The sequence below is a fragment of the Brachyhypopomus gauderio genome, chromosome 15 (genome assembly GCF_052324685.1).
Source record: "Brachyhypopomus gauderio isolate BG-103 chromosome 15, BGAUD_0.2, whole genome shotgun sequence".
NCBI lineage: Eukaryota > Metazoa > Chordata > Actinopteri > Gymnotiformes > Hypopomidae > Brachyhypopomus > Brachyhypopomus gauderio.
The window spans coordinates 14,114,591-14,128,006 of record NC_135225.1 but is presented as its reverse complement, the minus strand read 5'-3'; the positions used below and the strand labels follow the sequence as shown (position 1 = coordinate 14,128,006).

Here is a 13,416-nt window from a genome sequence, read left to right as displayed (position 1 = left end):
TTGGATAAAATTGAAAAAATGTCTAATTATTGAAAACATGATATGGTGGTGGTATTGATACAGGCATGCACTCATAAAATTTTTTTTGTGCTATTTTTAACCTCAAGTGGATTTATGAAATTTACCTTGACGATAGACCAGAATGTACCTTACATATGAAAATTAATCACCCTGATTAGCACTGCAAAACATCTGGCTCTTTGCATTGGCACTGGTGTCATTTAGATCGCTGCAGAATTCAATTAGCACACCCCCATCAGAGCATTCTGACTGGCTGCATAACTGCATTGTAAGGCAGCTGCTCCGCCAGTGACCCCTAGGCCCTTGAAAGATTAGTGAGAACTGCTTACATCAAAGGCAACACATTCCCAACCTTCCAGGTCTAAAATTCAAAGTTTCAATTTTTACAGTCAGTGCTGCTCCTATCATCTTCTGGAATTTATTTACACATCACTAATGATACAATATCAATATGAAATTGTCCATACATTAATATGTACAGTACCTTTCTTCTGCACTTGCGTAGTCAAATTGCAATTACCTTCAGTGTATGATTACTATGGATATTATGTGTACATGACAAGCTCAGTTTCATGTAATCTAATCACATTTCGCCAAGTAGGTTCTCTTTGTGAATGACTTCTCTTTAACAAAGATTGTAAATTGCTTCCAAGTGGACATTGTGGCACATGTGGTACAGATTGATAGCAAAATAAAGCCACACAAGTAAAATGCATTTTTTAAGGGTTTATCGTGTTGAAATACATTCAGCAATGTAAATTCACAGAAGACTCTTGATCCACTTACATTTTTAGTTCTTAGAATGTATCCCATATTTTCAGTTTAAACATTAAATAAACCTTCCTTTAAAAACTCTTCCATTTGAAAACATTATGTTCTGTATTAAATTTTTTTCCCCATTTTAATTTTTCATACAAATCTTCATTCAATTGAAGGTGTAAGCTTGCGGCAACAAAACCAGTAATGGAAAAACAAAAACAACCAAAGACATGAACTGAATGGCAGCGTCAGAAGGAGTGTGCGTCATCCTGCAGCACTGAGGTAATTTCTCTGCCCTCGGAGGCCTCGCCCTCAGCGTCACCTTTTAAGGCTCCTCTGAGCTTGCTTAAGTAAAGTGTCAAAGTCTAGTGCATCAAACCTGCCCTTTGCAGGGACTGGGTCAAAATCTTGATTTGAATCTGGAAGAAAACAGAAGAGATTGTTTGCAATGACTACGGCCACAGGAGTAAAGGCACCATTTAAAGTAAGTGAGATGAGACTTTGAAAATGTAATAAGATATAAGACAAGACAGGGAGTGGTTGGTTGTATACGGTTTATAAAACTGTCCGAGTTGGTTTGTCCATCTCCTCATGTAATAAAGCTACACAACATCCATGTAAATTGTGCACTTGTGTAATGTCTAGCTGCAAGTCTCTAGGAGAGATGGCACTGATTCGAGGTCTTGTATCAGAATCGGGCCGGTATCAGCAAAAATGCTGGATCAGATATCTGTGAAATATTTAAGGAAACCGATCTGATACCATCACAGACCCAGCCTGAAAACTCCACAGCAGGGTTTGCAGCAGTGCACGTGATAGACAGGTTCATTTTTGCAGGTCATAACAGCTGGACTGGTTTGGATGTTGCTGTAGTTTATACACTGCTGTAGAGTAGGGCTGAACGATTAATTGCATTTGCGATAATTTCGCAATTTTTTAAAACGAGATTGTCTAATCGCACAGGCTGCGATTTAAACTGGTCACGTGACTTGGGAGCGAGCCGAGCCGAGGACGAACGGAGCAAACCCGAGCAGGAGGCAGGGAGGTGGAGAAGTGAAGTTAACACAGTGCACTTTAACTTGTTGCACAATGGCTTCAGGCTCGACAGAAGCTGACACTACTGAAAGTCTAATACCAAAGAGGGGCAGCACATCAGTTGTGTGAAATTACTTTGGCTTTTAAAAGATGCTGCTCATCGTCAGGTACTGTGTAAAACGTGCCTTGCTACTGTCGCTACGATGCGAGGAAACACTACAAACCTTCTTCAGCATAAAAAAAAAAACACCACAAAGCCTCATATTTGTAAGGCTAAAATGCCAACGACCAGTGCTGCATCTTCAAATACGCAAAAGTGTTTCTCTGCGCTTATACAGCTTTAGTATGCGGTGAGCAGCGAAATACCGTAAAATCACGCATATAGGCGCAATAAGAGTTAAAGCGCAGATGAATCGCGAAAGCGCGGATAGCTTGACCGCGGTCCAGCAGACAGGGTTCACTGACCGAACCATTTGAAAGTGTAACTCCTTATGGATATAATTGGAAGTGGCACGCTGAAATAACTCGGGCAGTAACGGAGTTCATAGTGAAAGACATAATGTCCGTTAATGTAGTGAACAATCCCGGCTTCATGGCTTTGTTAAACACACTGGATATGCGCTACCAAATGCCCTCACGCACATATTTTAGCCAAGTTGCTATACCTGCAGGGTTGCCAACTCTCATGCATTGAGCGTCTTAGACTAAAAAGTTAGTAGTTCGCTCTGGCGCCAACCACAGGCGATCGATCGATCACGATATAATAATAATACTTAAATTTAGTCCATTTTTTACACACACACACACACACACACACACACACACACACACACACACACACACACACACACACACACACACACACACACACACACACACACACACACACACACACACACACACACACACACACGCAACCCTGTATCTGAGCTGTATAAAAAATGCCGAAACAGAGTTTCCTGAAGTGGAACAATGGGGGAAAAAAAAAATCGCGATTTTAAATCGCAATCGCAATTTATAGATAAAAAATTGCAATTAGATTATTTTCCAAAATCGTTCAGCCCTACTGTAGAGTTTAACTAGCTTGTTAACTTGAATGATTAAAAAAGTATTATGTTTACTGAGTAAAGGAAATTTAGGATCGGGAAAAGGAGAAAGAACAGCAGAAACCTGACTGGAGGAGAAAGAAAATCACAAAAGTTTGAATGCAGTTTCAGTAGACTCGTAATGTTGAATATGAAGCTGGAAAAAAGCTAACTGTCCATATCATATTATAAAAGAAGAAAGGAAAATTAACTATAGTGTATATTATTGTGTAAAGAGCGCACAAGTTGAGATGCTCAGAACAAAGCAGGTGAAGACAGAGGCAGTAAATTTCAGTAACACACACAGACACAGTATTTATATTTGAAGGATCACCATGCTTGCATTTGTGTTCCATGTTCACACAAGTGTGAGATGAAGGCTCTAACCATCTTTGACTACCAGTCTACAAAGGTTAGCAACCTCAGATTAACCTGAATCAACAGACCAGTATCAAGTTTCACAAACTAATCCGAAAAACCACCCAAAAAACTCCACTGGCAGTTACAACATGAGGTCCAACTCACCCAGGTCGGCGTAATTGCTTTTACAAAACTGCCTCCTGCCCCCAAAGCACAGGTCAAAGGGCAGCTCGTTGGGCTGCCGGAGCTTGCCCCCGTTCTCAATGGCCTCGAACGCATTCTTCGTGTTGTAGTATGTAACGAAGCCGTAGTTGTCACTACAACAAGAAGTTTGACAACAGAGTTCAACTTCTAATAGTCATCAAAGACGAGCGGGCGAATTTGTGGTAGCAACCAGGAAGTGCTAACTGTGCTCACCCATGCTCTCTCAAGTGCACGGTGCACTCCTCAATCTCTCCGAAGAAGGAGAAACGTTCCTTCAGCTCCTTGCGGGTCATGCTTCCATGAATGCGTCCGACATAAACCACTCTGCGCTCTTCCTGCAATCGACACTCTGGTTAGAGATCCTGAATGTTGCTCCAGTCATGTCATGTTCAGCTCTGATCTGATGCTTTTTGTCCACGTGCTCTGATCAGTTCCAAACATCTACTCACAATAGCTTTCTCCTTGCGTCTTCTTGTGTCTTCATTATAATCTCTTGAATCGTAGCGGTCATAGGACCTACGGGTAGGGCTATTACAGAAATACAATAAATTAGCAAATGTGTGCTACTGCGTTCCTACAGTTTACAAAATGGTCATTAAGGTTGTAGGTCAAACACCTTTCCAATCTCAGCATAATGAAATAAAACATTGTTACTGGGCTGCTTCTGCATGCTTTATTTAAGCAGAATCAATTACTCTTCGAAACTGACTGGAGCAACAAAGCTTGCATAGTCTAAACAAGTCCAGATTTTGTACCATTCCCTCCGTGGCAGATTGCACAGGCGCTCTGATAACTTTTCCCTCTGCAGTTCACGATCACAGAGTAACGACACACGTGTGCTGTACAACAGTGTTTCAGTTTGTTTTCTTTTTAACCTGCAATGGCCGCTCCACTGTCGATGTCTTCGAGCAGGAGAGCGAGACCGGGATCTGGACCGGGATCGGGACCTGGACCGGCTACGGCTCCAGGACCCAGAGCTGGAATACGACGACCTGCGTTGGCGAGGAGAGGAAGACAGCTGGGAGCAGGAGCGATATCTAGAAGGTGACGTGGAACCACTGCCAGATCTACACCTGTGGGAACATGAACAACTGTGACTACACACGAACACAAAACTCACACTTTGCACGTAAAACTAAAAGCATCAATTCAGAATAAACGGCATTGATCTGCCACACAGTTCGGTGTGCCTCACCTTTTCCTGGGCGGTGGTGGGGAGCGCGACCGGGACCTGGAGGACCCCGAGCTGCTGGATCTGGATCCAGAGCTGCTACACACACGTTTCCTGTACGTTCTCTGGGAGCGGCCTCTCTCGTGGCCGTATGAGCGTTCGGAATATCTTTGGAATCTCTGCTGCGTGTCACTTCCCTCGTCCTGCAAAGATCCCTCCGAATCCAGGCGGTCTGGCGAAGCATCCGGAGTGAGCGCGATTGCTCTCGATGGGGGCTTCTGCTCACACGGGCTCCCCCGCGTGAGGGGGCGACTGGGCTTGGGCGTTTTCTCCAGACCTCCTGCAGAGCTGGGCATGGGAGGGGGCTTGAGGGTGCTCTGCTGACCTGCCTTGTTGGTGGAGGGCAGCTCACCAACCTTGATGATGATAGGTTGTTTGATGTTCCCGCGATTGCCCAGCTCATGGCGGGAGTCCTTAGGTAAGAGGCAGTAGTCGTGGTCTAGGGCAAACGCGTGGGGCAATCCCAGGGTATAAGGGCTCTGCAGCTTGCTTGCAGGCAAGGGCCGAGGCTCTACGGTGATGACCGTGCTTGGAGCTACTTTGGGCACTTCAGATTTCTTTGGTTTTCCTAATAATGCAACTGGGGCCAGTGGCTTCCACATCTGATGGGGAGGTGTGGCTGGCGGAGTCAGGCCTATTAAACACAAGGGGAGGAGTTTCCTTTAGGGCACTTTAGGTAAACTTTTATAATTATTATGTATTCTTTAGATTTCCTCAAAGTAAATAGAAGCAGAGCCATTCAAAATCATACTGGGACCCACCATTGCGTCTTAATATTTTTTTTCTGTTTCATAACAGAATTGCAAAAGATCACCATCATGCAAGGGAAGCAAAGGATATCACAATACTACAGAAATGACTACCTAAAATTTGTGTAATTACACAAACAAATAGGGCAGAAACCTTTGAACAACAGTAATGTTACACAGTGATGTTACAGCCAGTTTGCAGGTTATGTTTGTGTTTAATTACCTGCAGTGCTGCCCAGGTCAGGACTGCAAGCTTTCTTGAGGGCCTTGGTCTCGGCCTGCTCTTTCTTGAGGGCCTTGGTCTCGGCCTGCTCTTTCTTGAGGGCCTTGGTCTCGGCCTGCTCTTTCGCACTGAAAAGACAGACATGGGATTTGAAATTAAAAAAGAAACAGCAAGAAACTCAGACAGTGATATGAAACAAGACGCCACTTGCAAAACAACGAGGTTGCACTGAATTGTATAGCGTCAATCGCTGGAGCTGGAAGCCATTTTGGTTGCTGTTTTCGGTAGGTATTGGTTTTGAAGAAAGAAATCAACAAACTACAAAAATCTCTCTAAAACACGTCCCACAGTCACATGCCCACCCAGAGAACGTCTGGGGAGGGAGAGCAGCTCTGGGGCTGTAGGGTAACTCGTGCGCTCACCTGGAGTTTCCTACAGCGGCTGCTCTACCACAGACCTCCGTCACAGTGCGCTCCTCTTTGGCTGGAAAGGAAATGGAAGCTGGTGAGTGTCCAGGGTCAGAGCAGGATGAACTTAACATGGCGGCCCCTCGGCTGCCCTCTGCGAGGCGACTATGCCAGCGCGTTAAAGCCGAGCCCCTCCTAGGCAACGTAAAACGCCTGGTCATGAATACTGTACTCAGATTCTGTGAGCTACTGGAAAACTGCCATGCTGTGTCAATGAGGGTGTATGCTGCACAGTCAGAAGTCTCCTCGGAGCTGCTAGACCAACACGCACCAGCACGCACACACACACCCCACCCCCACCCACTCTGCTGACCCGCTCACCCAGACAAAGGCAGCACACACAGAGTTAAAATGGATTTGCTAACAGGGCAGAATTCCAGCAGCACAGAGAGCATAATTACACAGCAGCTGTTTCAGCCACTCAGGAGGGGCCTATGTCCCTCTCACAGCCACACCACGCCCTCTCTTAAAGAGGCACAGAAACCTGGAAACGAGCTCGGAGGTGCCTTCTGTGGGTGTATATATGTATGCATGTATGTATAAATAAGTGCACCCTTTGTGCATGCTGGGCTTATTGGTGAGGACTGGTAGCACATGCTCACTGCACTCTCCATGACCGAAGAACTGGTGTACAGACCCCAGAATTTGGGAGAAAATGGTGAGAAAAGAAAAAAAAGAACCCAAACACCCAATATCACTTACGCTGAGTCTCTTCAAATTGTTCCAATAGGCTGGTGAGGTCAGCGGCTTCAATACCTGAAACGGGAAGGCAGACGTCTGTTCTCAGTCGGCGTCACAGCAGCGAGAATGACACCCTGACTCTCACCCTGGAGGACCACTCACCAATTTCAGTGGCGAAGGACTCCACCAGCTTTGAGGTGGGACCACGCGCTTTAGGAACTGGAGCGGAAGCCGCCCTCATCTCTTCCGCCAGCTTCACGATCCTGGCCTGGACCGGAGCGGAGGTGATGAAAGCCCGGGTGGATGTGGGCTTGAGATGGTGCTGGGCGGCTACCGTGGGACCGGTGCCTCTGGGCAGGGTGGATTTCACTGGCTCAGGGGCTCCGACACCACGCACGGCTTCTTTCTTTAGGGAGACGGCATCCGATCGCCTGTAGGCAGCAGTCTCGGCGATGTGGGCGCTTGTAGTGTCTCTAGTGGCGACTGTAATCTCAGCTTTTGGCACATCCTGAATCCTTGAGAGAGTTTCCGATGGGGTCGCTACGCTAACCTGATCACACGTGGAAGGGGTCTCTTGTAAACAATTTGCCTGCTTGGCTGAATGGGGGCTCTGATGAGCTCCAGTTGTAGTGACCATTGGTAGACACACAGTATTTTCAGCTGGGACCTGCTCACCAGCCTGGGAGACTTTATTAGCAATAGTGTTTTGCGACGCGCAGGTTGGTACGGGAAGATTCTGGGGGTTAGGCAGTGTTGAAGGGATCGTGCAAGTGGCTGAGTTTTGTAAAGGTTTACAGGGAGACTGAGGGGCTGATTTAGGAGGAGTAGGTTTTCTAGAGGAAGACTGTAACGAAGCTGGCGGGATCAGTAAGGCCTCAGGAGTCGGGGGGACAGCCGGGCCTTTTGGCTGCCATGTTGGCATGTTTTCAGGGGCAGGCTCCTTCACTGGAGTAGTAGCGGTGCGACGTGGGTCTCTGGGGCTTGGGACAGGGAGGCAGGGAATCAGAGGGAGGTCTCTGGGTGCTTCTGGCAACGTGGGCCATTTAGTGCTGTTGTTGCTAGCTTTTTCCAGAGGGCATAGTTTCTTCTGCTGACGGAGGAGGCGATACTGCTCCAAACTTAGCAGTTTGGGTTTGGGTTCACTTGGCTGTACCTCTGGACAACCCTGCTTTGAAGCTGCATCGGTTTCTTTACACTTTTCAAGAGGCTCTTGAGCTAGAATGGGTTTCATTACATCTATATTATTTGATTCTATGACTTCATCCTGACTAGCCTGGGCAAGAGTTGTGGGCGTTGGGGTTACTGAGGTTGGGGAAGGGTTTTTCTTTGTGACATGTACCTCAGTTTGTTTCACCCCCGATGAATCTTCAGCTTGACGCAGCTCAGTGAGAACAGGAGCAAACGTCACCCTTTTCTTCTTCTGCTCCTCCTGAGATGCCTTGATGGGTTCTGGTGTTGCCTTTTTAGATGATGCACTCCTCAAAACTCTTTGGTCAACACGACTGACCTCTTTGGCTTTCTGTCTCTTTTTCCTGTTGAGTGAACACTTTCCCAAAGATTTCTCATGCTTTTTAACCGTCTCATTCTCTAGTTTGCCGGTGTCTACTACTGGAACTGTGGAGGAGATGGCCACCTCTGCCGGGACGTCACGGGGTTCAAGCTCTGCGTTTCTCGAACTGTTCCCCAGTACCGCACATTCTACTTCTGCGGGATCTTCTCTCAGCAGAGGGAATGGGAAGCTCAGGTCAGGGATGGCCAGGATGGGCTCACCATGTTCTCCCTTATCCACCACCTCAAGCACGATTCCACCCGTGGGCAGAAGCTGCTCCTCTCCATTCAAACACAAAGTCATGGAATATGGATGCATGTGCTTGACTAGGTCACCAAGAGTAACAGACATGTTCTCCCCATCCTTCTCCAAGGATATGGGAAGGCACAAGTCCAATTCGTCCAGTGATGTATCCAAATCTTGCATGCGTGTGGAAAAAGTAGCATCATCATCTAAACTGGCACTTCTCTGTAGAACACAAAAAAGACCAACCAAGTGTTAAGCACCAGCTTATGCCAAATCTAACATGAGAATAATAACAGCCATCATAATTTACCATGTAGTGCATTCTGACTTACTTGTCTGTGGGTGTTAATGGTAGAATATGTAGCTACATAAATATAAACATCACATAGGTCTATGTTTACTAATTGGGTCAATTTAGCTGTTTCAGTAGTTTCTACACACTGCAGACTGACAATGAAGAGTAAATGTATTAAGGACAGACAAAGAACCGAGGAGGCCCAGCACAGCTGCGTACCAGTAAGTGTTCATGGGCTCTCTGCCCTTGGAAAAGCTCCGTGTCAGGCAGGGTGTCAAAAGGAGAAAAGTTTTCATCCTCTACATTGTCAAGTGTTTCGGTGAGAGCCATGAGCAGTGTTGCTTCACTTTCTTCAATGCCACGTTTAACCTGAGAAAGAGAACAAAAAGCTACAGAATCTGGCTCCAGTATCATCATCATCCAGAAGGTGCTATAATGAGCTATTAAAGCTATAGATTCAGCTGTGGCAAACTGTTTTGGAGGAATTCATGTAAACATGCCTGTACCTCTCCATCAGGGGAATCGAAGATGGACAGAAGACATGAATCCAAACAGGGCTCGAACGCACTGTCCAGGCCGTGGTGCTGTAGGGCGGACAGACCGCCCTGGAGTATTTCACCCTGCTGGAACAGGAGGAACAGGTTTAGTCTGTCCCAATAATCAAGCCCTCTTGCAAGGGTCATTTCAACAGGAGATGGCCAATTTCAGCTAAAAACAACAATAAAAATAAAATAAACATAGATAATAGTATATAATATATAACATTTCATTTTCCCCACAGTCTGTAGTATTCTCAATTATCTACAGGGCTTAATTACATCAGTACTTTTGTAAATTATAATACTGATATCAGACTACACCTAGCGGCATTTACCTACTGCTACCCCTGAATATTTTATCACAAAACAAATTTAAAAGACCAAATGCCACATTTCAAGCCACGCATCCTGAAATCTGCACTATGCGCTGATTTAACGAAAACTTCACTCAACATGACTGGCAATTTACCAATACACCTGCGAGTAGGTGGCAGGCACGTAAAGCAGCTACACACACGTTAACTATGTACAGGAAACACTAGAATGCAGTGCCGATTGAACAAACGATTTTCACCAATAAAATCTACAGGATGACCAAACTTTTGCAAAGCATTTTTCAAGTTTATTAATCTTAATGAAGAATGATTTCAATTCCCTCATAAAGCAGAGGATGGACTTATTTTTTCAGATTCACAAACTTCCAACGATTTCAAGGAGCTGTGGGAACCCTGTGATATACCAAAAGCAGTGAACACATGAGGGACTAGCCAGCATTTTAGCCATTTTTACATGTCAGCAGTATTTTTAGGTGTGGCCTGAACATGAAAAAGCAAGGTGACTAGTAGCTGATCACTCGATATCTGCACTTTTGTGACATTCGGCTCACTTCACATATGAAGACATCTGTGCCGAAACTAAGCGCTCCAACCTATGATCATCTGGACTCAAATAACTTTGGTTCATGTCATTCTTATGTCATGACAAATATGGGTGACAAAACCCCAAACCGTTAAACGCTAAAACTTATAATCATTATCTAATAACTATAGTCTACAACAACATACCTAAGACTTGAATACGGTCTATGTTTTATCCCTTAACTAGTGAAACCGCTGGACACAACCAAAACGCGATAACTCCAGAAAACCGAGTTTGGGATCATTACGCATTAGGTGGTACCAATACTCTGAGGTTAAACGTGGAGCGAGACGGGGTGCGTCAGAAACGAGAATTAGACCGATCACGCACGTGCACACGTGTGCACGCTGCACCGCGTCTTCCTGCCGCATTGCATTACTGGGCCAAGTACGGGGAGCTCGCCGGCCGGACCCACTAACACGTGTTCAGTACGACACGCTCACTAGGAGTTCCTAGGTGCCTTCAGTACAGCAGCTATGCTATCGGCATCTTGTTGAACACTGACGCCAGCATACATAGATTCAGAAGTCAGAAAGACTGACTGCAATAGATGGATTTAATAAACAAAAAAAAAAAAAAAAAAAAAAAAAACACATACCAACTGCACTGCCCGTTGGATTTGTGATTCGAAATAAACTTTCTATAAATGAACAAAATATCTCATTCCTTTATATATAGCATGATTAGCAATACCAAAACCAAAGGAACTATTGCACTGCTACGATCAGAAGTGCCACTGTGGCGTGTTAGAACAACACTTGCCATTGGCTGCATCACTGGTCACGATTTCCAGAAAATGCAGTGCAAATATGCAGATTAAATCATTGAAAATCGAAACTACATTGTGAAGTCTTCCTCAAAACATCATACATATTATATACACACACACACACACACACACACACACACACACACACATCAATATATAATATATATATATATATACACACACACACAGAGCCATATATACATACACACATACATACACACACGCGCACACCGCGTTGTTTAAAGCCCACGTGGGAGTGGATTATTTGAAAACGTAGTTTAAAAACCAGTCCTCAACATACATGGAAATATAGCTAGCTACAAATGCGAGTGGTAAAACGTTTAGTAATATGCTGTGTAATATAAAGGCATAGTAATAATGTATCAGTTCACTAGGCCCCACGTCTTGGACTTGACTGCAAGCCAGTCATGCGACTTATGCAAACATCATGCCAACACTGCCTCAGTTGAACCGCACCTTAAGTTATAGCCCGACATGTTATTAGAATAAACCTGCGAACAATTATACGATCACCTGACAAGCTCCTCAGAATAAAGCATGCAAATAAAGTAACTTCACAGTATTTGGAAAAGATGCATCTATAACTGAATGGAGCTAGCATGGTAACTAGTTAGCTAGGTTACATGTGGCTAACATTTCCAATGGCTAAAACCCTACCTAGCTTTAGTAACCAAGTGGCAACCAGCTAAAAGTGGACGCTTCATAAATAATTTCAAAGAGACCCAAAACAAGCCTTTACTTTAAGAAACCCCACGATCAACTGGCGAACATCTGGAACGGAGAACGTCCAGAACCATCTCGCCATCATAACCCACGTGTCAGTTTCCCATGCAGCTACATCTACGCATTTACGGTGAATTGTGAGCGACGCGAAGAATGACAACATTTCTAAGATTATGCAGAATTAACCACGAAGTAATCCAAGTTATCATCACCTCGTAAATATTGGATGTTGAAAAATACTCCATGTTACAGGCGTTTAATATCTCCTCGCCTGTTCCCCACCGTGCCGCCATCTTACAACTCCTCTCTGTAAAAACGTGAATCAAACTGCACTGACTTCCAGCCGGCTTGGGGACACGTGGTATTTGCATTCCCGGCAAAACGACTCACACGCTTAGCTCCGCCCCCAAATAGCGTCCGCGAGATCAACGCCTCGGCGAGAAGTTGAAAGGTAAAATCCCATTTCCGTTTATTAAATGTACTGGTCCAACCTGTGTAGTTAAATAAACAATCCGATCCCAAAATTCTATTTATTTATTCTTTTACATGCAATATTTTCTTTAAATGTAGTGTATTAATTTAGTTTCGTTTATTTTAGTTTATTAATTTATTCTTTTTAGATTTATTATAATGAAATCTAATTATATAATATTAGATTTCATTATAATAATCTAATAATAATCATGCCATTTCAGCAAAGGTTTCCTCAATTACACCCATACATTGAATTATTAGTTCGATTAAATTATTTGCACACCCTATGAATGCAAGAACGCGTCTGGCCTCAGCATAGTTAATGGTGAAAGACCCTGTATATGTGACACATTGTTTCTGAAGCAGTGTTCTGTGGTCATGAAAATGTAAGTTTGTGGTAAATGGTAAAATAATTCTTTTTAGACACACTGTATATAAAACATTGTATGTTACCAAGCAGGAAAATCTCGTCCCAGTTATGGAGCTTAAAGTGTGGAGAATGATGTGGTGCTGCTTTGTTGACTGGGGCCTGGGTGGCTTGTGATTATTGAAAGACCACTGACATTTAAGCTGTGTAAAGACATTTTACAGCAGAAGGTCTCTTAGCATTTTAATTTAGACTATCAGAAGATAGCTTTAAGAACTTTAGCTTGATTCAGCATTCACTTAGCTTGGGCTTTTCGGAAATGTCTTTATGTTTCATTAATGAAATATAATCAACCATTTGCTCAAGTCTGAGGGCTTGGTTACTATATGCCACCCGGACTATTTCTAAAGCATTCATAAAAATGAGTTTGATTTAAGAGTGAGATGATATAAAAGTATTGCCACAAGGTGGCAGTGTTGGATAGGTTTGGAGGGGGTTTATCTGCTGCAAGGCTTGTTAGTAATTGCTAACAGTCAATTTCTAATCCTTATTAGAAATAACTTTATTAGAAATATCTTTAAAAACTATTAAGTAATTGAATGATATGTGTCTATCATCACGTGTCTGGAGTTGATTAAGTTGATTTCAGATAGCTGGTAATATTTTGTCATTCCTAGGGGCTACATGAAGCTATAATTCC

The 13,416-nt window shown here is 44.1% G+C and overlaps 1 protein-coding gene across 3 annotated transcripts; it reads right to left on the bottom strand.

Moving 5' to 3' along the window:
• Positions 1-732: 732 nt before the first annotated feature.
• Positions 733-12,259, bottom strand: pprc1 (PPARG related coactivator 1). Of its 3 annotated transcripts, none has more exons than XM_076975105.1 (13): positions 12,088-12,259; positions 9,412-9,525; positions 9,125-9,274; positions 6,978-8,832; positions 6,837-6,890; positions 6,090-6,150; positions 5,668-5,795; positions 4,660-5,329; positions 4,340-4,537; positions 3,914-3,992; positions 3,678-3,799; positions 3,426-3,577; positions 733-1,199 (listed from the first exon to the last, which is right to left on the bottom strand). In XM_076975105.1, exons 1-13 carry the CDS (start codon positions 12,244-12,246, stop codon positions 1,099-1,101), a joined length of 3,843 nt encoding a protein of 1,280 aa, XP_076831220.1. In that variant the 5' UTR covers positions 12,247-12,259; the 3' UTR covers positions 733-1,098. The 3 variants fall into 3 exon arrangements, with proteins under 3 accessions (XP_076831220.1, XP_076831219.1, XP_076831221.1); XM_076975104.1 differs by having other exon boundaries at positions 9,412-9,528; positions 12,088-12,258; XM_076975106.1 differs by lacking the exon at positions 12,088-12,259 and adding an exon at positions 10,509-10,607.
• Between the last annotated feature and the right edge of the window lie 1,157 nt (positions 12,260-13,416).

Coding starts and splice junctions, on each gene's coding strand:
- pprc1 (XM_076975104.1), bottom strand. CDS start 12,246: ATGCAAATACCACGTGTCCCCAAGCCGGCTGGAAGTCAGTGCAGTTTG. Junction 8,833..9,124: donor GAGCCCATGAACACTTACTG/GTACGCAGCTGT, acceptor TGTGTTCTACAG/AGAAGTGCCAGTTTAGATGA. Junction 6,151..6,836: donor ACAATTTGAAGAGACTCAGC/GTAAGTGATATT, acceptor TTTCCTTTCCAG/CCAAAGAGGAGCGCACTGTG.